The 27,867-nt window shown below is 41.4% G+C and overlaps 1 protein-coding gene across 1 annotated transcript; it reads left to right on the top strand.

Annotated features, from left to right (window-relative positions):
* The first annotated feature begins 819 nt into the window (after positions 1-819).
* Positions 820-27,867, top strand: LOC133011463 (ladderlectin-like). Its single transcript, XM_061079191.1, has 8 exons — positions 820-976; positions 26,640-26,693; positions 26,784-26,825; positions 26,906-26,956; positions 27,042-27,130; positions 27,319-27,444; positions 27,544-27,640; positions 27,797-27,867. The coding sequence occupies exons 1-8, from the start codon at positions 820-822 to the stop codon at positions 27,865-27,867; spliced, it is 687 nt and encodes a 228-aa protein (XP_060935174.1).

The raw sequence follows: 27,867 nt of genomic DNA, 5'->3' as shown, positions 1-27,867 counted from the left end.
TTTAGAAGAACATTTTCTGTACAACCCTGAAAACGTAAAGGACACAGGGAAACATGTGGACAGCCATATGATACATGAGGTTTCACTGACAAATCTGCAAGAATACTAGTTAGGCTAATGACAATGGTAAATAGTCATGAACGAAACAACACCCACGTTCAAATACAGTAAGAGATGCATACAAAAAAATTCATTCTGACTGCTATAAACACAGGAGTCTCTTAAACTCTTGTTTCCTGCACAACGCTCTTGTTTCTTCAACTCTATGGCCAGTGTCATTCACCTCTGAACAAACGGTATGGAGTACAGCAAACATTACCCGTCCATCCATCTCCCCCTCTGTTTATCCATCTGTCAAACGGTCCCGGGTGAATGTGCAAAGCTGGAGAGTTGTAGTTCTGAGTGATAGATATCAGCCATTTCATTTCCATCACAGCAAAGGTTAACGGCTCATCATTCTTCAACCACCTGAGGTGAAGGAGTGCCAAGGGAAGGAGGGAGCGAGGGAGGGTCAGTCGGTTTGAAGGCAGTGGACCAGCAATATGAGCAGTTTCAACAGATACAATATTACCTTGGTGACGAAGAAAGAAAACTGTAATCCTCTGACCTTTAAGCCCAATTTAAACCAATAAGAACCAGACAAACCTGAGCTGTGCGTTTGTTGAGGGTTTGCGAAGGAGTGGGGGATTTGGTGAGAGCACAACAAACTATAAAAGGGAGAGACTGGCTTATCAGACTAATTCTACATGAGAGAGTGGGAGATAAGAGTTTACATTGGTTCTAAAGTCAAGACACCAAACCAAACTCTTATCTACAGTGATGTACTCAGCAAATCTGAAAAGAGAGAAGTTCGTCCTGATCTCTCTGATGTCCAAAGAGCTTCATGGTGAGCTGCTCAGTTGGAGTTTTCAGGCGGACCACCGGCGAATACCGACTAACACCCTGGAGGGCGTTCCCTCGCGGCTCGAGGTGCAAGGTCTGTCAAACAAGGGGAATGAAAGAAAAGAGGAGAATGATAACGCTAGTTTCAACCTCATGCAGCACAAGTTTAATCTTCAGGAAATCTATCAAAAAGCCTGCATGAGCTGGAAAGACCCCGTAGGTTTAAATTCATAAAACAGACAGAAAAAAGCCAATTTGAAAGATTTGAGTGATTTTTAAATTCTGACTCTCTGTATCATTTTAAAGGATTAAATACTAACTGTACATCTTTTCTTCTTTTCCACGCTTTTGATACCAGAGGAGTTTTGCAACAGAGATGAGGGAACAACACTCATAATTCCGTATACCTAGTCATATCTCACAAATATTCTTCTCTCAGAACTAGGGCTGAAAGTACGGTGTCTGTTACTGGTCATAAAGTTTGTCAGAAATAAACCAAGGAGAAATTATTTTATGTTGAAACTTTGCTATAAGAATATTGAAATTGAACAACCACCGTCCTTCTGAATATTTGAAGGTTATACAGAATAAATCCACATGATACCACCGGGTGCGATGGGATATCTTTGCATTGCTTACTGAGAAGTCAATTCTCTTTGTCATTTTTTTACTTTTTTGAATAAAAGCGTCTTCAAAGATCCATTTTGAGTTGTGGTGGTTTTAATTTTGCTTACGATCAGTTGAATAGAACACTGTCTTGGGATCGTCGACACAATCGGCCGAAGAATTCAAGACTGAAGTATGAGGCTGAAACAGCAGAGGTTGTATGTCCTCCCTCAATGAATGTGTGTGCATGATATAAAACCATAACATGGCTATGAACTGAGTGCTTGACAAATTGCATTCAAGCTACATAATGGGAATAATATGACAGGAGAAACCAAATGAAACTGCATATTATCTCCCACTGAAACAATTTCCTCTTGACATTTGAAGAGTATTTGGTTCCACATCTTTTCCCACCTAATAATGACAGAGGCTGAAAAAACAATAAATTCATACTGAAAGGTTGAGATTTCTATGTGATTGAATCATGATGGAAATATAGAAGAAAAAGCACTAACAGGAAAGAATATGCTGGAATGTTTTTTATATCACAGCAATAATCATGTCATGCCATCGCTAGCATGAAAATCAAATCCCTCTCACCAGGGAGGTTGGTCCGCAACATGAAGGATGTTACTGACTGAACATAGATAAATGTTGACAGATCTTATCGCAGATCAGGGCTTCGATGGATGATGTGAGTGGGTGGGTAAGTCTGCACAGAGGGTTTTGATGTCTAACCTAGAAAAGATGGAATAAAGATTAACACAAATAATCTTTTAAATAATCTCTATATCTATATCTCTTCAAATACCCCCCCCCCTCTTTGTCTGTTGATTGAACATTTAACGCTGAGTGCTTAGGTAAAGTTTGGGCTTTGGGGCTGAACATTTGTTGTCTCTTGTATTAGTGAACAAATGAATGACATTGCTACACTTTTGAGTTCATTTTGAAAATACCTTTTTTCCGAAACAAATTCCTATCTTAGCTGTTTTTTCTGGCACATTTATCCACAGAGTTTTATGTAAAAAGCTGAGATATGATGCAAAACCAATATTGAAGGTCCCATATTGTCTTTTATTGTAAAGCAGGTATAGGCACTATATGAATGCTGTGAGCGTATAAAAGGGCTGAATCTATGGACAAATGCCCGATGCATGAATTCAACCAGGCCATAAGGATTGAATTTTTTTCAATTCCAAGGACTTTGCCCAGGCAAAGTACTCTTCTGAAATAATTTCCCCACATACAGTTTGTCATGTCATTTCATTGCAGTTTCAGTCTCATCCAAAACCTCTCAAGTTCTGCGGCAGCGGAAAAGTAGACTCCTTCAACTGATCATTTAGTTATTTAAACAATTACCTCTCCCAGTTGCCCCATCATCCATCGCCTTGATGTCCCTGTGGTCTCAAATTTCCAATATGGATTTGGCAGCCACAACAAGAACTACATAACAGTCTGAAAGATGCCCATCAGTCACTTTAATGAAAATGATCCTGCTTTTGGGATTGGTCCGGCAATGTTCAGCCCACTGCTCATGCATATCATTGTTTCTACCACTGGAACATGTGTGTGCTCACCCGAGTAGAGATGATGTAACAAAAAGTATCTTCTCGAGACTTTGGGAAAATTTTGCAAATGTGAAACCAGTGAAGGAGAAGTGGAATAGAACTGAGTTCATGCACTGATTGACAGCTATGAGCTCCTACCCCTCACTTTGGCCTTCTCCGATTGGCTAGAAGGGCACTTGCTTGTTTAAAAACTTAACACAAGAATATTTCTCATGGCTGCCAAACTGCTCAAAGATTCTTGGCCAAAGAATCCTTTGACAATGCCTCTCCACAGAACTGAAGGTCATTGTTGTCGAGCATATTTTAAATATATTTATATATGAAAATATAATCCTACTTTTACAGCAGCTGTCTTAAAAGTACAGTGACATTTTCTGACACTGAGAACAAAGTGGCTGCACCAGTTATGTGAAAAGTACTTGAAGCAGAGATATAGGACTCATTCATGTTGCCGAAATTGATTCCCAGGGCTGTAAAGCTGTGGCCTAAATCGCACAAGTTTCCATCAATCATCTCCTAAATGAGAAAAAAAGTGCTGTGTATTTTTCCATTCAGTACTCAAACGATGGGACATGAAATTCTAAATTATAGGCCCAAGAGGAGCTATTATCCCATCCTGTAGCTTTAGTGCTGGAGAGCCCCGAGCAAAGTTATGGTAAAACCCATCAAACGTGCTTTATGGCTTCATCCTCATGTCGAAGCTCGCCGTGGAACACGGCCCAAACGCCTTCGTCCACTGACCTTGCCGATGATGATGTCATTAAAACTGAAACATGGACACGGCTGCTCTCCCATTCACACAAACCACACACACAAACACGCAAACACAGCGACTACAGGACAGCACCAAGGTGATCGTCTGGCCATCTTTACTTTGCAGTCAGCTAAAACATGACGCGGTTCATTGTGCGATTCAGCATTAAATTACAATTTCTGACAAGAGTTTGACTGATGAACAAGGAGGACGATATAAAAGGACAACACAGTAACAATCTGACATTCGGGTTGACATTAAAACCAACAACATTCACAGGAAAACGTCCAAGAGGTGATTGCCTCACCAAACGTTTGGCTTTGAAGGGAGGATGAAATCCACACTGGGATCTTTTATTCATTTTTAGAAATATGGCCACGTAGACAGGAGGGTTCTGAAGGGCATCTGGGGCCTTTATCTTGGGGGTAATTACAGACAGACCGGTCTGACTGATGAAAAAGTAAAAAGAAAAAGAGCCCGGGGAGATGATGACCATTAAAAACGTGGAATTCCCTGAAGCAGTAAATTGAATGTACAGTTGGTCTTCAGCCCTGAAAGGCCAGAGACAAAAATGAATGTGTGTCTGTGGGAATCACGATGAAGAGAAATGCAATAACAAAGGGACACCTGTGGTGAGAGAAGGAGAATAATTGGTAGACGATGCCGCTGTGATCCAGCCGATAATTTGACACTCATTATCTTTTGGATTTCGACAAAAAAAATACTGAATTATGACTTTAAAATAATCAGAGGGATCCAATTATTCAATATTTTTGAAATAATCATCAGTTTTGTACAAAAGTAAACATCCACCAGGCCAGCATTAAATCTGAGTCTGACACAGACAGGAGGGAGAAGCAAGAAGTGAGTCAGACTCAGATGATTATTTGACTGTAAAAATGTATGCAATTTAATTTATTTGAATCAACTAATTGATGAATTTACTTATTTGTAAAGCTTTAAAAAGAGGAAGAGAGCGATAGAGATTCAGTTGTAAAGGCAGCCTGCAGAGAGAAAGAGAGACAGAGAGATAGAGTTTATGTACCGTTAAAGGTCAATGAGGAGGAAGCTACATGAAAGGTAGCTGGGGGTCCTGCTTCCTGTGATAGCCACCATATGTAACCTGTTACCCTCTATCCCCATCTCACACACACACAAGCACACACACACACAAGCACACATACCAAACACACACACACGGATATCGCCTGCCAGACACAAAACAAATACTGTACGAAACTGAGCAGTGACTCACGACGCGCACACACACACACAAGCCATGATATTCAGAAATACATTTAAAGAAATATGCATGTCAGCCTCTGCGTTGGCCCCTGAGGTGGAGCTTTATCAAACCGTGAACCTCTTGGAACGACCCCCAGCGTTTTTTCAATTACAGTGTGAAACCCACACAATTGAACCACAAGTAAATAAAAACATACAGTAGCTCTGTTCAGTTCTGGAAGAAACTCACTGCATATCTGCAAATAGATTGTTGTGTTAATGTCCTTCACGGAAATTTTGTCATTTAGATGCTTTGAAAAAAAGGTGATTGATTTCAAAGGGCAGTTTTGACAGCCTCTTGGTCGGAAGGCCAAGGCAGTACCACCTTTTAAGCTAAATTAAGATTAGTTAAAATAAGATAAAACTTTACCGATCCCACACCGGGGAAATTCCCTTGTTACAGCAGTAGACAGCTCAGAACGAGGTAGACTCTATATAAAAGAAGTCAACACAATAATGCAAGTCCTTAGTTGACTGTGATGAAAGAGAACAACTGTTGTAGAGTCTGACAGTAGTGGGAAGAAAGGGCGGAAGCGTTTCTTCCGACAGTGTGTTTGTGCAACCTGCCGCTCAAAGAGCTGCTCAGGGCCTCCACAGGCCCTGTGTGGGGGGGTGGGGTGAGAGGTGTCGTGCATGACGAACTTCAACTCCGCCACCAACCTCCTCACACCCACTTCTTCAGAGAAATAAAACAGTGCAACCCTTTCATGTCTGGAGCAAATTGGCTTCCTGTGAAGACTAACTTCCTGACCCACGCTCGTCCGTGACGCACTGTTTTACTTTAAAGCTGACATAAAGGGAAGCAGATGAAAAAAGGAGACAGGTATGAGATTATAAAAAAGGTGAAGAAGGAGAGGATAGTGGCAAAAGATTTCGCAACTCACACGTGTAGAAAGGATGGTGAGAGGGGTTAGGGTGAAGGATCGTTCAGGCGTCCTAATGGGTGCGCCGCATTATATCCTAGCATGCCAGTGGGTGAATGCTTTATTCCAAAGGGCTTTACAAGTAGCATGAAGTTTTTAGTGTGAGAGACCCAGGAGATGGATTCCTTAACCTGCTGGCATGTAAACCCTTCCTCATCACAAACAGAAAGTCTATCTCAGGCTCTGTCTTTTTTTACCACATGTTTCGTCAGAGACACAATGAAAAAGAAAGTGAAGTGAAGGTTGGAACTCTAAAGACTGGTCCTTTTAGTGACAGGGCTCTGAGTCTGTGCCTGCATTTAAAAACAAAAAGGAAGAAAAGGAAGTGCTCCCCCTGGGAAAGGGTGTGAAGTTAGTTAAGGTCATGAGAGGAGTGTTAATAACATGATGAAGTGTGTAGTAACACTGAGCAGTGAACAGGCCAACTCCTAATTCAGCCTTATAATGAACTAGTAGAAAGGCAATTAGTGGGACGCACACCTCCGCCAGCAGTCCCCTTATAAAGCCACATGTAGATTCACTAAATCCAGATGTTCCTCTTGAGGACAAACTGAACACATCAGAGGCGGTGGACTAGTGGCAGAAACTTGGACTATGGGCAGAAAAGGTCTCTGGTTCGACTCCACGGAGAAACAACAAAAAGACAAACCTGGATTGATCTGTCCAAAAATCCAAGAGGATTCTCCCTACCCTGTCTAGTGCCCCTGAGAAAGGCACCATACTCCCCCAACATCTGCTCCCCGGGCGCCGTACATTGCTGCCCACTGCTCTGTGTGTCCTGCACCAGATGGGTTAAAAGCAGAGGTTAAATTTCCCTCCTTGTGCATGTCTGTAAATGTATCTTAATCTTAATCTTAAATACTGTCCCATCTCGCAATGACAAAGAAAGTGAAAAGAATCATTTCTGGGACCGTCAACTGTATATTTATTTGGTGTAATCCTGCTAGATAACAATAAGAACAATAAGAGATGTCAAAGGCGTGAGTATAATTAAATTAATCTGTCACCGGTAGGAGCGAACACTAGATTAAATGACCCTTGCAGCTCAAAATGTGAAGAAATATGAAACAATATTTCCTTTGTCCTTCATATCCACATGGAAGCTGTAATGAAAATGGGTGTTTTTGTCACAATGGCCCTTTAGGGTGTCGTCACAGAACCTTTACTGAGCATACGGAAGGTGTTCTCTCTGTGTAACCTCTGTTGGAGAAATGAACCTAATTACAATTAAAGACCTAAACTGATCCGCAGAGAACAAGTCTGTCACTGTAAAGCTGATTGAAACAAAAAGTGGGCATCAAATGATAAAGAGCATTGATTAATTTTAACTGTTCTTAACTGGTGTTTTAAATTCATATCCCATTTTGTGAAGCGGACGACACAGTGGTTCTTGGTTCAGAACCCCAGGTCTTGGCCCTTTCTGTGCATATTCTCAGTGTCTGTGTGAATTTTCTCCTCCGGCTTCCTCTTGCTGGGTTTTAGGTTAAATGGAGAATTTAAATTCACCAAAAGTGTGAATGGTTTGTCTCTTCACGTTGTTTCTGCCACATAGTTACAGGATAAGTGGTTCAGATAGTGATGCACACACATTTAAAGTGTAGAATATGGAGGGTAACGGATGTGTTTCTGAGCAAGTGTGTTTTTGTTTGTGTTTGTGTAACAGAAGTGATCTGGTAATTAACGGGATTTGACTGTTTAATTCACAAGGTGGCAGGAGAGGAGGTGGAGATGGAAACGGAGACAAACAAGACATGATCACAGATGTGTATTAAAGTAGAGCGAGCTGGTGGAGAGAAGTTGAGAAGAGAGACAGGGGTGATCCGAGTCCATCTCCTCCTCGACCTGTCGTATTGAAGCCAGCTGCAGTGTTTCATGCCCTCACAGAGGTCACTCCGCCAATTACACATCCGCTGACATCCCACACGATACACATACTCACTCTAAATCCTCCTTTTAATCCCCCCCCCCACCTTCCTTTTTCTCCGTCCTGATGCGACGTAAATGCAAATCAGCTACGCTCTGCTGGGTCGCGGTAATAACAGGTATTAGAGGTGACATTAAGAAAGGAGACTCGCTTCTTTGCCTTGGTGGCACGATGTCCGGCGGAGGGGGGGTCCGTGTGTCTCTACAGAGGGACAAGTCGTAGTTAATGCACACAACTTCATGGATAAATGAAACATGTGCCGGGCCCTCGCTGCAGATGGGTCAGCTGACTTCTGTGATGCTTCTATCTGTTTCAGCGGCGGCGATAACTCACTGGGGTGGTGAGGAAGCAGCTTGCGGATTTTGCAGCGATGATCTCCTTGGCAACTGGAAGGTCCTGCGAGAGGCCGGGCCGGGCATCATGGGATTCAGTAGGGGGGGGGGGGGGCATTCTCTGTCATCAAGGGGTCAAAAGTCTGGAGTCCAGCGACGCAGCAGCTGCGGCGAAAAAAAAAACAGACAAACATGAGGAAAATGTGCCTCCACTTCCCGGCCACAGATAACCTTTACTGGCTTTACACGCTGGCTGATTCATGTTCCATCTTACATTGTGTACGTCATCCCTGAGCGCAGAGCAACACTTGTGTGAAGAGCGGTGACATACAAGCAGCTTATAAATAACACATTATATCAACTACTCATGAATATATCATCTGACGAGAAGAAGGAATATATAAAACACGTTGATTCTTGCCTGCTAATTGCTCATTACGGTCCACGCTATCAAACAGCACATCACACTGTGAACATTTTATGTACGTAGAATGATAGTTGTAAAACAAAGCTTACTGCCTGTTGCCAGTAGGTGGCGCCATCACTATTATTGTGCACAGACATATGGATCTGTTCAAGTAGGGGCTCTGATGAAGCGTGAGCAATTTTGACTAAATTGGACAATGTTACCACAACTTAATTTTCACACTGATCAGTAGGTGGCGCTATGACTATGAACTAATATTAATACATGGAGCTGTTCAGGTCAGGATTGTGATCATAGGTCAGTAGTTCGGAGCCGGTTGGATAATGCAGAGTGGATTAACAAAGTACTTCCTGTTTCATGGCAAATCAGGAGTTGGCGCTATGACACTGAGGAAATATTGACACATAGAGCTGTTCAGGCTTGGACTTTGATCAGGTGACAGAAGTTTGGTAGTGATAGAACAATGCAGAGTGGAGTTATGACAACATCGTGTCCTTTGGCGAAGGATGATCCTTCGCCGCAGCTCAATGTTTACACGCTTTGAGGAAATGTCACAATTCTGACCATGATCCAATGACTTGACTGAGCTCTTTTGAGCTGTATATTGTAACGCAGCCAGGAGCAGTTCATAAAAGTATAAAACATGCAACTTCCTGTATCCACCAGGGGGCGCTGTGATTTCAAGTCATGATTTCTGTGTAGATGTCATCAGGCCGACTCTAGTCTTACAGGTCTAGTTTGGACTCGATTGGACAATATATGTCCGAGATACAGAACCTCGTGTTTTGATGGCGTTTAATCAAACTTTGACGCCACGGTCACACGGCCTTAAAACCATATGAATATCTTCAGGGGGGGGCTGTTGCTACACACATGTAGTTTGAGTGAGATAGAACCATGAACACTGAAGTTACAGCAATTTCGTGTTTCACGGCGAGTTGATGAACTTTGACGCCACGCCAGGGTCACATGGTGTGACGAAAAAACAATCTCTAAATCAGTTTTTATCTCCATCTTGTTGTGATGACACTCCTCTGAATTTGAAGTTGATCTGATTAAAGCCCTGGGACAAGTACATCAAAGCAAAAATGTGGAATATGGCCAAAATGGCCACTAAATAGAAAATGGCGGACTTTGACTTTGAAAAAATGTTTTTTTCATAATGCTCCTTGAGGCTTTTTTTAATGATTAGTCACGATACACCCGTGTCCCGATTTTGGTGAAAATCGGTTATGTGGAAACCTAGGGGCTGGGTTCCAGGTGGCGCTGTTGAGCCTTTTTGCCACGCCCATTTCCAAATACTCCAGAATACGTAAATTGTCACCACTTTCTAATTTTCTGCAAAGTTTGGTAAGAAGTTCAGCATGTTAAAGCCCTCAAAAAGCCAATTCAGAATAGTCACAATAATAATCCTTACAGTTTCAATAGGGCCTCTCACCATTCGGTGCTCAGGCCCTAAATATGTTGAACTAGTTTAGGAAAACACAAAAGACAGCATCAGAGACAGGAGGCGAAGCCATTGTTGGTGTGTGTGTGTGTGTGTAATGCTGTGCATGCCAATTAAGCCTCCATCCCTGTGTGAGTGACAAAAACCTGACTTAGACAAAACTGAAATGAGAACACGACAGAACACTGATGCAACGTGAGCTCAAGAGGAAGTTTTTTTTTCTTTTTCTGGAGGAGTCAACAGAATGAGAGAGAGAGAGAGAGAGTTGGATGGACTATTTGCAGCCGAGGGAGAAATTGAAAAAAGTCATCAGTGACACGATGCAGCTGAACTATAGGCCATGAAGATGAAGCGCTGCGATACCGCGGCGGCTCTCTCTCTCTCCTGTTGCTCACTCCAACATCTGTCTTTGTAGCCAGGTGGCAGAGGGAGAGGAGGCAGGTGAACGATTTCCTCAGGATCGAGGAGAGGAGCGATGGATAACGTGGAAGGGGAAAGATAAGTGATGCAGAAGTGAAGCAGCAACAGAGAAACAGTGTCGTACAGCATCTGATCCAATTATTACAGCATCACACCGGAATGTGTTGTTTTCCATTAAAAGTGTATCTGTGTATCTGTCTGCGCTGCTCACAGACGATGCTAATTGCATTTTTTATCTGTATTTGCCGAGAGAGAAAACAAAACAATAGCTGTCTGATGGATATCAACGCTGTAATGCAATGTATCATTTGCACAATATCCATGTTTTCAAATTTGTATTTTCTTTCTGGGTTTGAGTTTGTCTCATCGGCACAAGGACGTATGATAAGTACTGTTTGTTACGTCCTCACCATTCTATTTGTTTGTCTTCACACGCTCGTACAATTAAAAAGGAAGTTAAAGAAAAGCCTTTAATACTCAAGCGACCCTCCGCAGCATGAATGTGTTCACGCCACAGAATGGACATGAAGATGGACGACAAAGTGTCTTGATTGTCCCCAGGTGGCTGGCTCAACTAGCGGTCATAAATCCAGCCATGTTAGTGGATGGGACATGGACCAAGCAAAAATTGTCAAAATACACCTTAAATCAATTTCTGTCATGTTACAGGAAGACGGTTCCCGGTTCGATTCCCAGATTCGGCCTGGCCACTTCTGTGTGGAGTTTGCACGTTGTTTTCTCTCGGTCTCCTCCTACAGTCCAAAGACATGTGGGGGACTAGAGGTTAATTGTAGACTGTTGGTGTGACTGTGAGAGTGAATGGCTGTTTGTCTCTGTGTGTGTTGGCCCTGCGGCCGACCTGCAGCCCGCCTCTAGTCAAATGTCAGCTGGGATTGGCTCCAGCTCCCCTGACGACCTTCAAAGAACGACCATTACAAATAATGGATGGATGGAATGTGTCTGTCATGGCCGGTCTCATTACACGGTTTTCCAAGTAAGTTTGGTGCTAGTTTTTTTTTTGATGCGATAATTGGCAGCTGAGACTGACCTGTGAATGGATTGGACAACACAATCACTACTCAGGCTCTAAAGCATCAGACAGCAGCAGCTGTATCGTGGATCTTTTGGTCTCATTTTTTGTCCGTCAGTAGAAGGTGGAGACGTGTTGTCCATCTTTATATACAGTTCATGGTCTGCACACAAAGAGGAGCCTCGGTCCAGTCAGAGCTAAAGTGCAGCCTCTGTAACAGAAATGTGTTCAAACCATCTGGGAGCAAAGTGGGTAAAAAAGTAGACGCTATTGTTACTCTGTACACGCATGAGATTGCCCCATCTCTGACAGTTCCTACTGGTGAAGGGGGTAAGGTTAACAGCCTGAATGAATATGAATAGTTTTCTCTCACCCACCAGGTCTATGTCAAAACATGAAACCAGGTGTGGTTTGCTGTAGCTTTTGTCCACGGGATAAAAAATTGCTTCGATCTCGCCCCAACAAAACACTGAGATCAGACCAGCAGTCACCAGCGGGGGTGATATCCCAGCTTCCCCAGCTTCTACACAATGAACTCAGGTCCCACGCGTTCTGACGGCTCAGGGTTCACTTGCCGTGTATGTATGTTCTTTTCCTCTACGCCTGCACATTTGTCGCTTGTTTGTTTTCGCTAATCCTATCAGAAAGGCACAAGACGGGCAAGCAATGCTGTTTATTTGTTCTATTTTTTCGCAACTGAAATGTAGATTGAGGGCAGGAACTAATCTGATCAGGAGCAGAGCCCACTCACCTCACTGAAGCCCGAAGACGTAATGAAGATGTATTTTAATCAACTAATTAATCCAATTACAACAAAAATACGAAAAGTTCACTGATGTGTCAATATGATAATCACAAACAAGGCAACAAAAACAAGTATTGCGTGTAAAATTGCACCCAGATTATAAATAAGAACGTATAATCTGTTGTAGGGAAATAGATTGGATTTTCTGGGCATATTTTGTTGGTTGTTTTTCTTTCTTCTGTAGATAAAACAGACACAGTGACTTCTTGTTGACACACTTCATCTCCAGCAGAGCAGCTGCGGAGTTAAAGAAGAGAGAACAAAAAATCAAGCGGGCTGTCATGTCGTGTCACGTCCGTCAGAGTCGGAGATTGAGGGCTTCTTTCTTCTCCAGCAACACACAGCGATCACACGGACACATCATACAATCAAAATCCATAAAAGAAGACAGAGAAATACAGATTTCTTCACTTGCAGTAGTTTCGGTTTAATACACGAGACCTGAGGCGTTTGAGGTTTGACACTTTTTCACAAACAGAAAACCTCTCACTCTCTTCAGGAACCCATTTTTACACATGGAAGACGGGCCGCATGACAATTCTGAAAATATCAGACAGTCAGCAGCAAAAGTTTACAGACAACTGGAAAACTACATTAAATGATGATGAATTAAAAACAGTCAAGCGACTTTAATGGTGCTACTTAAACATATAAACTCAACAACTTGCTTAATTTATAACAATGCGTCCTCCTGTGTTAGAGCTCCAGCTGAAATTTGTGTGTTGTTTCGTTGCATTTTCATAAAATTGGAGAACAACTCCTGAGATGTTAGTCAGTGCACCTTTCCAGCACAACCATGCTCCCCGTAAGATGAACCCCAATGGCTTTGGTGATCCTCAGTCCATCCATACAGGACCAACATGAGGTTTTACATTAGTAGATTCAAGTGAAATATTTACTGCCTCTTCTTCCTGGAGGTTTTCAGCTGCTGCTCCCGCTCGCTCATAGCTATGGCAACAGTGGAGCCTCAGTTCAGAAGTCATGTTTTATGTTTCATCACTAACGGTGCTTTGACCCCGTGTTTGAGTGTATTCAGTGCAAAGAAGGTGCTTGTAGTGAGGAACTCCTGTGAGACCTAGATATCATGAAAGAGCCCTAAAAAAACAAAAAAACATCAAGAGAAACCTCACAGTCTCTGTCCACCCACACAAGACACCAGTGTGTTTATCTCTGATCGCTTTTTCTCTCGTGCACTGTTTGACTGAGTTTTTCTTTCAGATTTTTTAATCAATTTCTCTGTGTACTCCTTCATTACTGTACATGGCACGGCTCTGCAGCCTCTGCACACTCACACACTACACACTGAGGCTTTATTTCTAAGGATAAAATCCTTCCCGGAGGTTTGTTGAATGCAATCGTATTTCAGTCCATCTTAGTGTGGGAGGCCCAGAAATGAAATTAGATTTGAGAAAAATATAAAGTTGATTACAACAAGCTCCTGGACATCGTTGTTTTATTCACTTTTCCGCCTCTCCTGCCCTGTCGTCCATCTCAAACTGTGATTTTTGACGAGAAAATGTTCCCTCTCAGCAGAGTCAACGATGGGTTGCAGCCAGGGGGACGTGAACAGGCGCTGTGAGGCATGCTGAGTAATATGGGTAATATTTTTTAATGAACCGACAGACCCAACCCTCCTGGAACCAAGCCTTTCACTCTCCTGCCAAGTGTGCCCCCATCTGCATCTCTATTTCTCCCTCGGATATCACTCCAAATTTGTTTCATTTCTATTAACCACAGATGATTCTTCATTTAATTCTCTGTATTTCGACATATATATCACATTTGTTCTGCGACAGTGGTACCTGTGAAAACTCTATGAAATCTTCATGAACAGCAAATCACTTTTGCTTTATTGAGTCTGCCCCTGATTTTACCATATAAGCCCTAAACCTTGATTCCATAGGCTTTTAGTTGAATCCCAAAATACTGAAAGTAGAGTAATTTCCATTTATTTGAGACTGTGTGGACTGAGGTGATGTAATAAAGTTAGCTACCTTTTCTTCACATGGTCATTTAAAAAAAGACAGAAATTTAGGCGGAGTAATGGACGGACAGAATAGAAAACAAAGGCATTTAACTGCTGTTGGTCATATTACATTACATGACTGATATATAAAAGTTTAGGACAAGTTTATCGCTGAAGTCGTTTTCGTGGCCTTTATGTACCATAGCATTTTTATCTGTTGGGACAGTAAATTTGTTGGCAAGGTCGACCAGAGGAGACAGGGATGTAATCTGAAACAGAAAACGAAAGAAACCTGCCGTAATCTTTCTTCGGAGGAGATTGTGAGTTACGACGGCCAAAGTCTTTCTGTAAACTCTTGAAAATAAAAAAGCTAAATTATATCTCCGAGATAAAGCGTCTTAGACGTCGCTGCCAGAGTGAATAAATCCTGCCAGATTTAGAGATGAGAGTGTCGGAGATAATGAGTGGTAGCCTGTGAGGTTGTAAGGTCACAGAGAGAGAAAGAGAGAGTGTGTGTGAGAGAGAGAGAAAGAGAGAGAGACAGATGTAATCATATTTGACGGATAGGCGAGAGACGGAGGAGAAACTTTTCTCTGGCTCCTTCACAATATTCTGCTGTCATCACAGTGTAGGTGTATGACTCAGGGATATAACAGCCTCCATTCAATACCCCAATAATAACACTGCACCAACATAGACAACCTCCATTCACCAACTCGGGGCCATAAAAGGTATCTATCACATATAGATCGATGAACCTCTCGTCTTTATGGTCCACACAGCTCAAACTGGGCTGAGGTTTACTCGCCCTAAATTCAATAACATACTCGAAAGTACAAGAGCGCCTCTGCTCTGGCCACAGGGAGTCGCCACTATCTCACACAACCTCTGCAGTAGTGTCATACAAAAACAAACCATTTTCACTCAGGGTCACTCAGTTTGTGTTGAAAGTGTCGATGACGATCATTTTGGAGGATGTAGTCCCTGGTGCTGTTGTACGGTATTGTATTATAGCGTAGGCGATATATAAAGATGGACGACAAAATTGCAACTTCCTCCAGAAGAGAAGCCAAAGTATCACCGATTGAAAAGCTTACCTCGTGCATTTGGATTGTGTGTCTAATCCTGCAGCGATTGAATACACATGCTCGACCAATCGTGAGTCAGTCTCAACCAACAATCATGACGTTTCACCCTGATTTTATAGCATCGAAAAAAGAATTTTATTCAAACTTGTCAGAAAAATTAGCACTTGAACAAACATCAGTGTCATAAGAACTAGGCCACCTCTCATGTTTTGGGACATACGGCCAAAACTGATCAATGTAGCTTTTCTTATTTACTATGACAGCTCATCGTACATAGCTAACATAGCAAAATGAGTCCTATTCATTTTTCATGCATTTATTTCGTACATAGTCGTTTTCAGATGTGTTATGCAATTGACGTGCAAATCTTGACAGGCGCGATTAACAGACATGCAAACACACGCAGGCTGATCCGCTGCCACATTATAAAGGGAGGTTTCATTCTAAAAATAAGATGTTGCAGAATGACAAATGACTCACAGATAATTAATTAATTTAAATTAAGGCATTTTTAGTGACACTTCAGTGGCCCACTGTAGGAATTATTTAATACGTTTTTCTTTGTCAAACATCTCAATGCAGCACTGACAACATGCTTCACACTGTGTTCTGCAGCTGGGGGAAGAAATGCCACTAGATAAGAAAAGGATGCTAAAGGAAAACTGCAACATTTTGTGGAAAAACAGTTGTTTGTTGTCCTGCCAGCAGTTGATAAGAGGATTAATATTAATTGAATTTATGTCTGTTCAGCACACAGACAGGTCCAGCATATGTTCATCAACCACAAAGCTGTCACATGCACACACACTTTGTGTATTTCACATGTGTAGGTGGAGGTATAGGCAATGTGCTACAGTGTAATAAGCAGTTCGGTTACATGCAGGATTAGAGGTATTTTACTTCACCCACTGGCTGTGTGCAGCTTCTCAGTGGTCCTGTCAGTGTTGTGGAGTTTACCGGAGGTGCACGGCCACGGTGAACCCACACAGGTAGGAGTTATTGTGCCTGATTAAAGCTTTGCTCAAGACTGTGTGGGTGCAGACTGATTTTGATTGACTGACATGTCCCTTACATTCCAGTTTGCCTGGGTATACTTATCGCTGGGGGAAAAAAAACATAACTTTTTTGCCCACCTTCATTACTGTAATTACTAGAATGGCTCTGTGGAGTGCCTCAGGTAAGGCCAGGCAGTGCCATAAGCTGTTCCTAATCGCTCACCCTCTGAGATATCAGTGGCCTAAATATAACAGACATTTTTCATCAATATACATGAAACATTTCCTGGAAAAAAAGTAACAAACTTAAAGAAAGAGAGAAAACTAAACCCGGATCAGCTCCTTTGTCCGAATCCACGCCAAAATGTAATAGATTCTCTCTTGGCCCATGTCCCATCCTTCCACAGAGTTTTGTGGAAATACGTCCTGTGGTTTTGGGGTAATCCTGCTGACCAACAAACAAACAAGCCAGCAAACAAAGTAGAATAGCACTGGGTAAAACACATAGCTGAGCCAAGGCCCAATAGCCCCCTAAAGTTCAATCAAGCTGCACCTACTTGCAAACATTTAAGTCGCCTAATTATGCTTTGTTTATTTCACTAAGATTCATGAATGTTTCCCTGGGATATCAGTGAAAATGTAAAAAAAAACAAAAGGACAAGGGTGAAAACAAAGTCTCCTCAGTGGAGATAAGGTAGAAATCCTCACATGTCCTCTTGTTTCTTACACACAAACCCAAGCAGGACTAGAGTCATATCCGCTTTATTGAGTGTATTCTTGTGGATCTTCAGTCTTTATGTCTCAAGCCCAAGTGAATCACTGAGGATTTGCTCTAAGCTGCATCCATGTGCTGTTACATAACCATCAGATGAGATCAATGTGTATTTTTACACAAGACACGTATTGCTATCGCTCTATAGGTGTGTGTGATTCAACCTATAACACGCTGAGGAGATTATATACCTTATCTGGTGTGCGAGCCTCAGGAGCCCCGAGGAGGAGCTAGACAATGTTAACAGGAACATCGTGGTTATTTTCCTTGACCTGCTGTCATGGTGACCCAACCCTGGATAGGCAGCAGGAGGTGGATTGACAGATGATTAAATCACATTTCAGGTTGAGTCAAATCATTCTTGGGCTTGGGATCCGGTCTTGTTCATATCATCTCTTTAAGCTTTTGGAAAATTAGTAGATGCCGGTCAGGTTCAGAGTCATTGGGTATATTTCAGACATTGGACCGGTGCAGACCTCGATCATGGATGTGATGATGATAAGATTTAAAGACACAAAATGTTATTGAAACCATATTGGAGCTGTATCTCTAAACAGAGGCTGGTAGTTTCCTCTCGCTTCCAGTCCGAGATTCACCGGAGGAAGGTTGGCATTTGCTTTGTTGAGGATGTTCCGACTAGTTTTCAAAGTTCGAGAGGTTCAAACTAACAGATTGGAATATATGACCGTGCATCTCTTGCCAAAGTCTACTGGACCTATGGATTATGGATGGAGTTCAGCATAGGTCAGGTTTACCACTAGCAGGACTCCTTTCAGCTGCCAGTTTAAGTGGAGGCAGATCAGGGAGTATGGACCGAGTCGTAACTCAGACTGCACTTAGCAGTAAACTTTGGTTGACCTGAGGTTTTCTCTCCATAAATGGTTAAAGGGCGATGAAGACGTAGATGGTTGGAGTGGAGTAACAGGGAAATGGGCCGGTCGAGTACCTCCAACAGAAACGTCTGTCCGTCTGCAGAGGGATCATACTGACCATGACTGACAATAGCACATTTATTACATTATGAGCATAGAAATTATACAAATTGTTTGTTTCGTGGTTATCCATCAAGTAGTTTTCGCTTAATAATAAAAATAATGACAAAACAGACACAGACGAAAACATGACCTCCTAGCTTGAGGTTATTTAACAATGAGACACTGCAGGTTTATTTTGTTAATTCCCTCGATGGATAAGTACTTATGTTTGAACACAAGCTTATACAAGGGTAGTCGTGAATATTTATATATATTATGAATCAATTAAAGTGGGTGGGTATATTGACACTAAATTGTAAGTTGTAATAAGCAGAGCAGATTAAACGAGGATTTTCAAAAGTGATCACCGGTAATTACACCCATGCATTTAGAGCGTTTCAATGCAGACTAAAACTGGGGAAATTGCCCGTCTCTCTACAAACCAAATGAGCAATGTGCGCTCTAATGTGGCAGTGGGTTAGAGGGGCTGACTCAGCTGTAATGAGACGTTAATGAAGACGTTAGGTTATTTGGGGTGGCGAGGGAGAAAGGAGAGAAGGAGGAAGAGAAAGGGACAGAGGAGGAAGGAGGAGACAAGGGTACAGGAAAGCACCAGCTGCTTTTCCAGATGATCCATGTGGGGAGACACAGCTGTCCTCTCCACCTGACTCCTCCCTCTCTGTCTCCTCCTCCTCCCCTCTCTTCATCGCTACGACACGCTTCACAATCCACTTCAGCAAAACGACCTTAATGAAGATTTATTACCTCAACTATCGCTTAATCCAACGGTGGCCACACAGATCAAATCCCCCAACACACCTCTTCCTTTTAATGCGTGGACAAGAGTGTTTCCCTCCCTCTCCATCATGCAGGACAGCTCCACTCTCTGTGGGTAATGTTTATGATACACTTGAACTGAGCGCTGGCGGAGGCTGTTCTGAGTGAGAGCAGTAAAAACTCAATATTGTGGTAGAGGATGGCAGCAACTTCCACAAGCATATGGACTCCCAGGCAATTCTATGCATGTACGTAGCGGAGATGAATCACAGATGGGGAGTAAAACGGAGGAGTCCAACCTTCTGTCATAAATGAAAAGTGGAATTTTAAAGGCGGAACGTAATGTTCCCAATACAGGATACTTAAATATAAGTGCTCTCTGAGGCTGTAATGACACTGTAAAATAATAAACTTATGGGCGCACACACCAATGCTTCATTCATCTTAAAGATCATGAAATATTCATCTAGTGTTCTCAAAGCAATATGGATCAAGTCTTATCTGTGCTGGTCGAGCTCAAGTAATTCCGATCAGATGGTGTGTGGTCTCTTAACTATGCGTCAATGACACATCCCTTTGATTTGCTTTTCCTTCCATTGTTCATTGTTCTCATGAGGCACATAATGTGAAAACAATAAACAGGAAGAGGCAGGAGGCAGAGTATTTTCCACATCATAACTTTGATCAACTGCAACATGAGCAAAACTGAGGCGGGGTTAGAATTTCAATCACTTGATTCTTTGACGGGAGGGTGTCACAATTTATTTGTTATAACCATAGGGTGAATATTAAGATGGACAACAGACAGCTCCCCAACAGTGAATCATCTTGTTTGCCCCCTGGTGGCTGGCTGCATTATAGGTCATAAACCCTGCCTCCTCCATATCGGTGGATGGGACATGGGCCAAACTAACAAGTCAAAGTACAAGAGAAATACTTTTTTCAGATGGATTCTGTCACTTGAGGTAGTTCTAATCAGACTGTTGTATCTCCAAGTGTTCATTTATCCTGCAAGTTTGGTTTTAATTTGTTATTTAATGCTCCATCGCTACGGCTAAGACCCCAAATTACATTACCTGCACCATAGTTAATTTTTATACAACAGGAGGAAGTGGAGAAATGTCTTCCATTTGATATACAGTCTGTAATTCACTATAACGTCAGCTGGAAAGATTTACATGTTTTCATCAATGCTGGTAGGATGTAGAGACAACAGTGAGTGTCTATGTGTGTGTGTGTGTGTGTCTTCTCCTGAGGGTGTGTTTCACCACAAAAAGTCAGAGTAGCTTAAACACTTCTCCTGACTGGAGAATAATACCAGCTCTTCTAAATTAAATGCTGTTAAAATATCTCATTTGAGGCAGCTCAGCATTTAGTTTTTCAATGTTGTGCTCCCGTCAACACCCAGCTCAGTCATAATGTAAAAACCTGCCTGGAAAATACAAGTTTGGAGACTTAAATTCCAGTTGTATCATTACAATAAAAGTTGTTTTTTATTTAACAACAAAAGCAAGGGTAACTGTATTCTCACTTCAATAAAATGTTCTCTGTGAAAACATCAGAGTCTGGAGCATAAACATCTATCTTGTGTAGGTCACTAAAGTTTCTGGTTTTCGCATAAATTGCATCTTTTATTGAATTTGTATTGTTGCGTTGAACTGTGGCATTTGTGTTTTCAGTGCATGGACGTGCACGCTGACTCACACTCCTCAACAAAAGAAGTCAGCTGGTGTCTCAGTCGGGGTTGTGAACCACAGTTTTAGAAAAACCACGCACGCAAGGGATTATATGGATGAGGAAGTGTTTACATCTCTCCACGTCACGAAGTTAGCTTGGTTACACAGAAGGGATCAGCATGAAGAAACATTATCTTCTCCTAAAGCTCGTTGCTGTAAACCTTGCCTATTTGTTATGCCGAGAAACACGTTCTATGACCTCATGTGACCTATGTAGAATTTAAGTGCACAACTCAACGAGTATACAAGATATTTCTAGTTTGTTTTAGACATTTTAATGTAGTAGAGTTACATATTGTACCTTTCAGCGCTAGACTCTGTGAAGTCAAACGAGGATGACTTACTGCCCCAATGGGCCCCAGACAGGTTTAAAAGCATGTAATCATCCTCGGAACATGTTTTTACTTTAGCAGAAAGGTAGACTCACAGCACAATCTTAATTATAACTGCCTGGGGGAGGAGATGCAGAGGAGAAGAGGCTCCAGACATTCAAACACTGACGCATCAGGAGCTGCCTGGTGTGATGCTGGCCGACTTGCTCAAGGGTACTTGAGGGCAGCGGAGGGGGAGGAACCGCTCTTACTCATCTGTGCTCCTACACAGATTTTTTCCAGCCGGTCTGTGATTTCAAGCAAGCCACCATATCCTTTAAGGGGACTATTTCTCCCAACTTTAAAGCTGCAGGCTACTATACCTTTATCTTCTCATGACCAAGAACGACCACAATGCGGTATTTCTAAATTGTGGGCTGTAGAATATGTAAAAAAAAACAACACCATATTATACTATGCACTTTTGTGTGGCACCTTGTTTGGCAGCATGTGGCAGGTTTTCTCTACCTGGCAGGAGCTGCTTCCACTTGTGCTTACCAGACCCATCACCATTTTTTTTATGGCTGCTGCCCAGATGTTGGGGTCTGACGTGGTCATTGCCGAGTTAGAGTCCATGGTCATGTTACCAGGCCCATCTGGAGAGAGACTCACCAGAGGAATAAAAAAGTCAGATTTTAAATCCTCTTGTGGGATCCTTATTCAGCTACTACGAGAAGAAGTGCATTGATTTAGACGGGTTAAAGGACGGTCCAAGGTCAAAACCAGAATTACAGTTAAAGGTTGTCAGATCTCAGACTTTTTTTATGACTCAATCCTCATTGATATGAGAGCTTTGTAATCTCTGCTGTCGTTTCAAATTCGGCTTTTTGTCACACGAGAGAAGTAGCGCTGAGGCCACTGTGACCCTGAAGTGAGTCTGACTTTATATTGACTTTTACGACTCATTCCTCCTCCTGCTGTTGTTTGCTCAATCTCTGCTGGCCAGGTTCTGCAGCCTGGCTTCCTGGCACTTCAACTGACACAGGAACTCTTACTAATTAATCAGTACGATAAACATAAAAGTCTCTTTATTCATAAACTTAATAAACATGCAACAAATATCAGAGGAAGCTGTGATTTTTTTTGTTTGTTAAGAGTGGAACCTTAGTGGCTGCAGGTTAGAAACAGAAGCTCACATCTACTGATAATAATTAATATAATAATTTATATTATAATATAATTATTTTGGACAACAAATTAGAAATTCTTATTTGTCGTGATGTGACTTCAGGACCAACGTAATTATTCACATTTTAATTGGACATTTAACAGAATATTTTGCTGGTATATTCTGTATCCTTATTGTCTGCTCTTCACAAATATTTAAGCTTGTTATTGATCGTTTACACTTCATAATGAAACCTCTTTGAATGTTTTACAAGCCTGATTGGTTATTCCTGCTCTTCACTACTACTTATTATTATTATTATTATTACTCTTAAAGTGTATATCAATTATATTTTATAACATACGATAACATGTGCAATTCCTCTGACTTTATCTCCCACTTTTTCCATTCGTGTTGGCTGTCTGCCGCATTCTGTAATGAAATCCTCAGAAGTGTGATAAACAGTGACCCTGACCTAAGTTCATCTTGACAAGCTACACAAAAGGCATGAAGAATTCTGCACATGACATTTGCTCAGAGCAAAGTACAAACCCAGACATTATTTCCGAGGCATGAAAACACTGAAAATACTCCCACCTACTACAAACGCACGCATAAGCTACCTCAAAAAACCTCAGGCTCATGGTTTTCTGCCAAGTCCTAAATCTAGAAAAGCAAATATATTCATATCCCCACAGAAAAAAAAACCCTGCAGTAAAGTCAACAGGAACAAATCATACATCCACCGGTGGCTCAATCTCCCGATCTGGAGTTCATTCCACATTTCTAAATACTCGTACGCCTCTTGCTGTGTGAGCTCTCCCTGGCAGACCTGTAAATTACTGAGGAGCGGCGGCAGCTGGCTGAGCCACAAGCATGTCGTCCTCTTCCCTGACACCAGGTTTAATACAAACATGCAGTGTACAGCACTGGGATTTCATTTAAAAAAGAAATCCAATGTCTGACATACTCCCAATGTGTGTGTGTGTGTCCTATATTCACATTTATGTTTGTCTGGGTATTTACCAAAACACTGGGCCTAACAATTTTGCCGTCCGCTTTAAAGCTTATAAACAGAACAGATAGATGTTTATATTGCACATTGCTGGAAATATGTAGGTGTAACATGGTTGTGACATTTCCGCCATAAACATCTCACGATATCTTGAATATTCATAGTTAAGTTTAATGATTAATGCTGTATACGTGTAGCTTTGCTGATTGTGAATATGCTTTTGACCAAGGGGTGACAATCCTACCAGCATGCTTGTCATAAAGCAACTGGGCTGTTATACATTTCCTTTCATTCTCTTTAATAATATTCTAAAGAAAATTCCCCTAACACAGCGACAGCCCGGCTCATTAAAGTCCTATTCATTAATTTGTGTCTGCATGTTGCCATGGCGAGGCCCGATAGCACGTAATTGTGGTGGTGTTGCTGTGTTAATGTTCCCGACAACGGCATCACAGGCCTGTTAACTGCTGACAACCCCATTAGCTGTCCTGGTGACGGGCGGCAGCACAGTCAGAGGAGCGATACAGTGGGAAGAGAGGAATTCAGTCAAAACACAAGGAGTTTTTAAAAAGTCTGTGTGAAAACTTGAGCAGGCTTCAACAGTACACAGCCCACCGATCTGCTGGCAGTGAGAGGTTGACGAGTGACGCAGTCAGAAAGCTTCAGATTTGGCCGGTGCCCAAAAATATTTCCCAGCTACTATTTCTCACACAGTGACGCTGCAGCTTTTCTCTACGATCGCCCCACTCACTACATTCGTACGTCTTTTTAACAAATCAAACTGCTTGCCAGCTCAGAGTTAGTCAAAGCGTAACGTCGCTCATCTGCGGGGGAGATGTTACTTTGAAATACAAAGAGTGCAACAGCATCAGTTTCCCATTAGTTGAAAAATGATGAATCAGTCTTTGCAAAGCTTCTATCATTTGTCGGCAATGAGACGCTCAGAGCTCCAGGAGGCATGATGGCAACAAACCTGGCCAGGAAATCCAGCACCAGCTCAGGTGTTTTATAAAATGATGAGTCGACGACCTTCAGCCATGCGGTTGTAATAATATTTTAAAGAACACATTTCAAGATGCTCAGTGTCTTTACGTGCAAATTTGGCAGAAAGGTGTTTGGCAAAAGTTGGCCTCGGTCATTCACAGATCTTAAACCTCTGTAATCTGAATTAATCCTCTAACTACCCTTAAGAACATGTCTTCATTTCAACATCTGCAGTCCAGCACATTGAATTACAAAGGAATACAAGTACAATGCAACAATAATAAAATATATAACCAGATCAAAATGGTGACAAAGACAAAACTAAACAAATAGTTTTTAGCTCTTCAAGGGTAATTGAAGAAAAAATGCAGTAATTACAAATAAGAACATTAAAAGAAGAAGAGGACATTACACAAAAACAGTTGTGTAACAGCTAAAATAATCAGAAAATGACATAATGAATGCATGTCTGTAATAAATAGATTGACCTCAATACAAATTGCAGTATCTATTTACTGCAATTTGTATATTTCAGTTCATGATTGAATTTCCAGTTCACCAGTTGACTGTTTGTTCATGTGTACGTTAATTTTTGCAGTTTTCCTTGTAACTTTTTTATTATATATTTTTTATATATATATTTTAGGGCACTGGTTCGTTCACTGAAACTGTTCTATCACTTTAGCCTTGTTAGATAATTAACTTGAATACAAGCAGTAAACAGTTTTACTTTTGCAGTTTGGTCATTGTGTCTGCTCTGGTGTGTAAAGTTTTACTGTGGGAGAGAACATAAGACAATTAACAAATGACGAAGAAATGGGTTGTAAACACTTTAAAGATGAAAAGGAATCATCAGGGTTCGTTTTTACTACTGTACTTTGGTACTGTTCACTTTCTTTATCAAGGTTTTTACAGTGTATCACACATCACACACATGGACCCTTTGTTGTCTCCCACTTCAACTTCCTGTGGCCAAAGAAGGAATAACTGTACTTTGCATGATTCATTCCCTAGTCTTTATTTACACCGAATGCACAATGGTGTTTGTAATATTTTTATATTAATTCCTGCACAAACACAAATTCCTAGTATTTTTAGACTTATTTGTCTATAAACCTGATTCTGATTCGTGTTTATCGAGTATTATTGTCGGATATATATTCTTGAAAAGTCAATTAATAGTGAATGAAGTTTATTGTTTCAAAAAAACAAGAGTAATATTATTACTATTAGAACCATAATAATGTATAATTTCTTAACACTTAATCCCAGTCAAATGCTTTGCCATAAGTAAGAATTTTATTTTTTGTCAATCACATGTTCCAGAAAGAGCTGTCGGGAATTCTCTGGGTCACAGCCTCATAAATGTTTTATCACTCTCAGTCCGGTCATCACTTTATCAGTCCAATCAGTATTGTTGATAACACTATTTCCTTATTGGCTTAACTTTTATTATTATGATTCAAGGTTATCGAGGATCAGGTTTGTATATAAAGAGCAGAGCAGCCTCCTGTTCATCACTGCAGCATCAGCTGATACCTGAAGAACCTCAACACACATCTACCACACAGGTAAGACTCCTGCTCTTTCTTCGTCTCATACCACAGAAGTCTATTTTATTTTCTGCCTGTTAACTGGTTTGATTGTCTCTGACTCCCTCCAGAAGTTAAGTCTCTTCATCAATCTTCATTGTCCTCAACATCTTCATCATGAAGACCCTCCTCCTCCTCACGGTTGTGCTCAGCGTTGTTCTTGCTGTCACAGCCAAAGCAGGTCAGATTCACTTTTCACACCGTTTAATGTCTTCTGAAACAGTTGTGCAGTTCCACGTGTCATCAGAAGTAAACAGATAAATGACTTACTGCACAACATGAAATATGAATAAATACAGTAAATTAGTTAAAAATTCAAATAAACAGAAAGTCAATTTTTTTCAGAAATGTAGATGTAAATGAAATGATAATCAATTGTTGAGGACAAAATGTGGGAAAAGTGGTGAAAGTACTTTTCAGTATACAGATTGAAAATGTTATCTTTGCCCTTTTTTTATTGTGGGAACAATATCTTACAGTATATGAAGCATTAATAATCAGTTACTGATTGTTACTGTGTTATTTTCAACATGCAGGAATAGATATATGTTGCATCAATCTCTTTTCATGATGCTGATTATAAATCCACATATGATTAATTCAGTGTATATAAATAACAACTGACATCACATTAACAAGATGTGACCTCACAGAACCCTTTTATTCTGAAGGTCAGAATCCATATTGGAATTTTCATGAACGTGACCTCTGTGACCCCCCATAGTTTATAGGATGATACAGGGAGCCCATATGAATCCCTGATGCAGACCTTTGTGTTTGAATATGTTATGAAGTAAATAAATTAAATCATAGACCAGTGATGTGAAGCTTCCATTTCCTTCTGTTCTCTGCTTAGTTGAAGCCGTTGAACCAGTTGAAGGAAAACCGGAGCTGCATGAGGAAAACCTGGGTAAGATGCTCTCACATAGAAAACGCACTGAACAACCGACTGTGTGTTTGACTGATCAAACTGTAACAGAGCTCCTGTTTTCTGTTTCAGTTGCAGTGGCAGAAAAGGAAGCTGGAGAGTTTGTTCCTGAAGGTAAAAAGATGAATGAATGAGTGGATAATTATATTCTGTGTTTAATAGTGAAATAATATGATCATGTTTTTCCTCTTCAGCACAAGAGCCTGAGATGTTGTCTGCTGGAGAGATGGGTCCTTCAGTCGAAGGTTGGTTGTCTTCAAATGAAACATTGAAGCAGACTATGTCTGTACAATGTAATGACTTCACATTGCTCCTCTCTCTGCTCTGTAGGTCGTTTCTTGTGTCCTGCTGGTTGGGACAGACACAAGAGTAGCTGCTATCTGTATGTGAGCGCTGGCAAATCCTGGAGCGCTGCTGCGGTAAATAGAATTGTTTAATCAAAATTATTTAAATTCTTTACTCAAAGATTCATTTACAGCAAAAAAACTGAGTGTACCTGCTGCTCAAATGACAAGCAGGCTTTCTTTAACATAAAAAAATTCATTCATTACCTTAACATAATATATGTCTTGTATATATACTACGTGTGTTTGTGTGTCACTTTCAGGCCCATTGCAATAGTCTTGGAGCCACCATGGCTTCTGCCCATGATTTGTTTGAGTACAACTTCCTGCAGCAGCTGGCCCTTAGGGCAGGACAGGACTATGCCTGGATGGGGGGACTTTACTTCCAGGTTATTACACTAAACAGCCAGAAACAGATGATTCATCATCACAGTTAAAAGTCTGATAAAAGTCTGCTGGTTGTTAAACTTAATGTGACGTGTGTCCAGGGCTGGAGGTGGGTGGACCAGAGCCCCTTCGACTACAACTTCTGGAGCGCTGTGCACAGCACCAGCGCATACCAGTGCATCGTCTTGTACAGCAGAGGTACAACAACATTTCTATCAATCACATCAATTCTTTACTCTTCATCAGCTAACACCATATGTGCTTTTTAAAAAAAAACACTGGTTGTCATTTCAAGTGAAATCAGGCTTGTATTATCTGAGCATAACATTAATGAACCCATTCTTTCTGTTTCAGGTGGTTGGCACAATAATGTCTGTACTACTTCACGGCCGTCCATCTGCAGGGTCGGCACTGATGGCTGCTAA

Source organism: Limanda limanda, chromosome 10, assembly GCF_963576545.1.
Source record: "Limanda limanda chromosome 10, fLimLim1.1, whole genome shotgun sequence".
NCBI classification, from domain to species: domain Eukaryota; kingdom Metazoa; phylum Chordata; class Actinopteri; order Pleuronectiformes; family Pleuronectidae; genus Limanda; species Limanda limanda.
The sequence above is the reverse complement of the archived record's forward strand: the minus strand, read 5'-3'. Positions and strand labels throughout refer to the sequence as shown.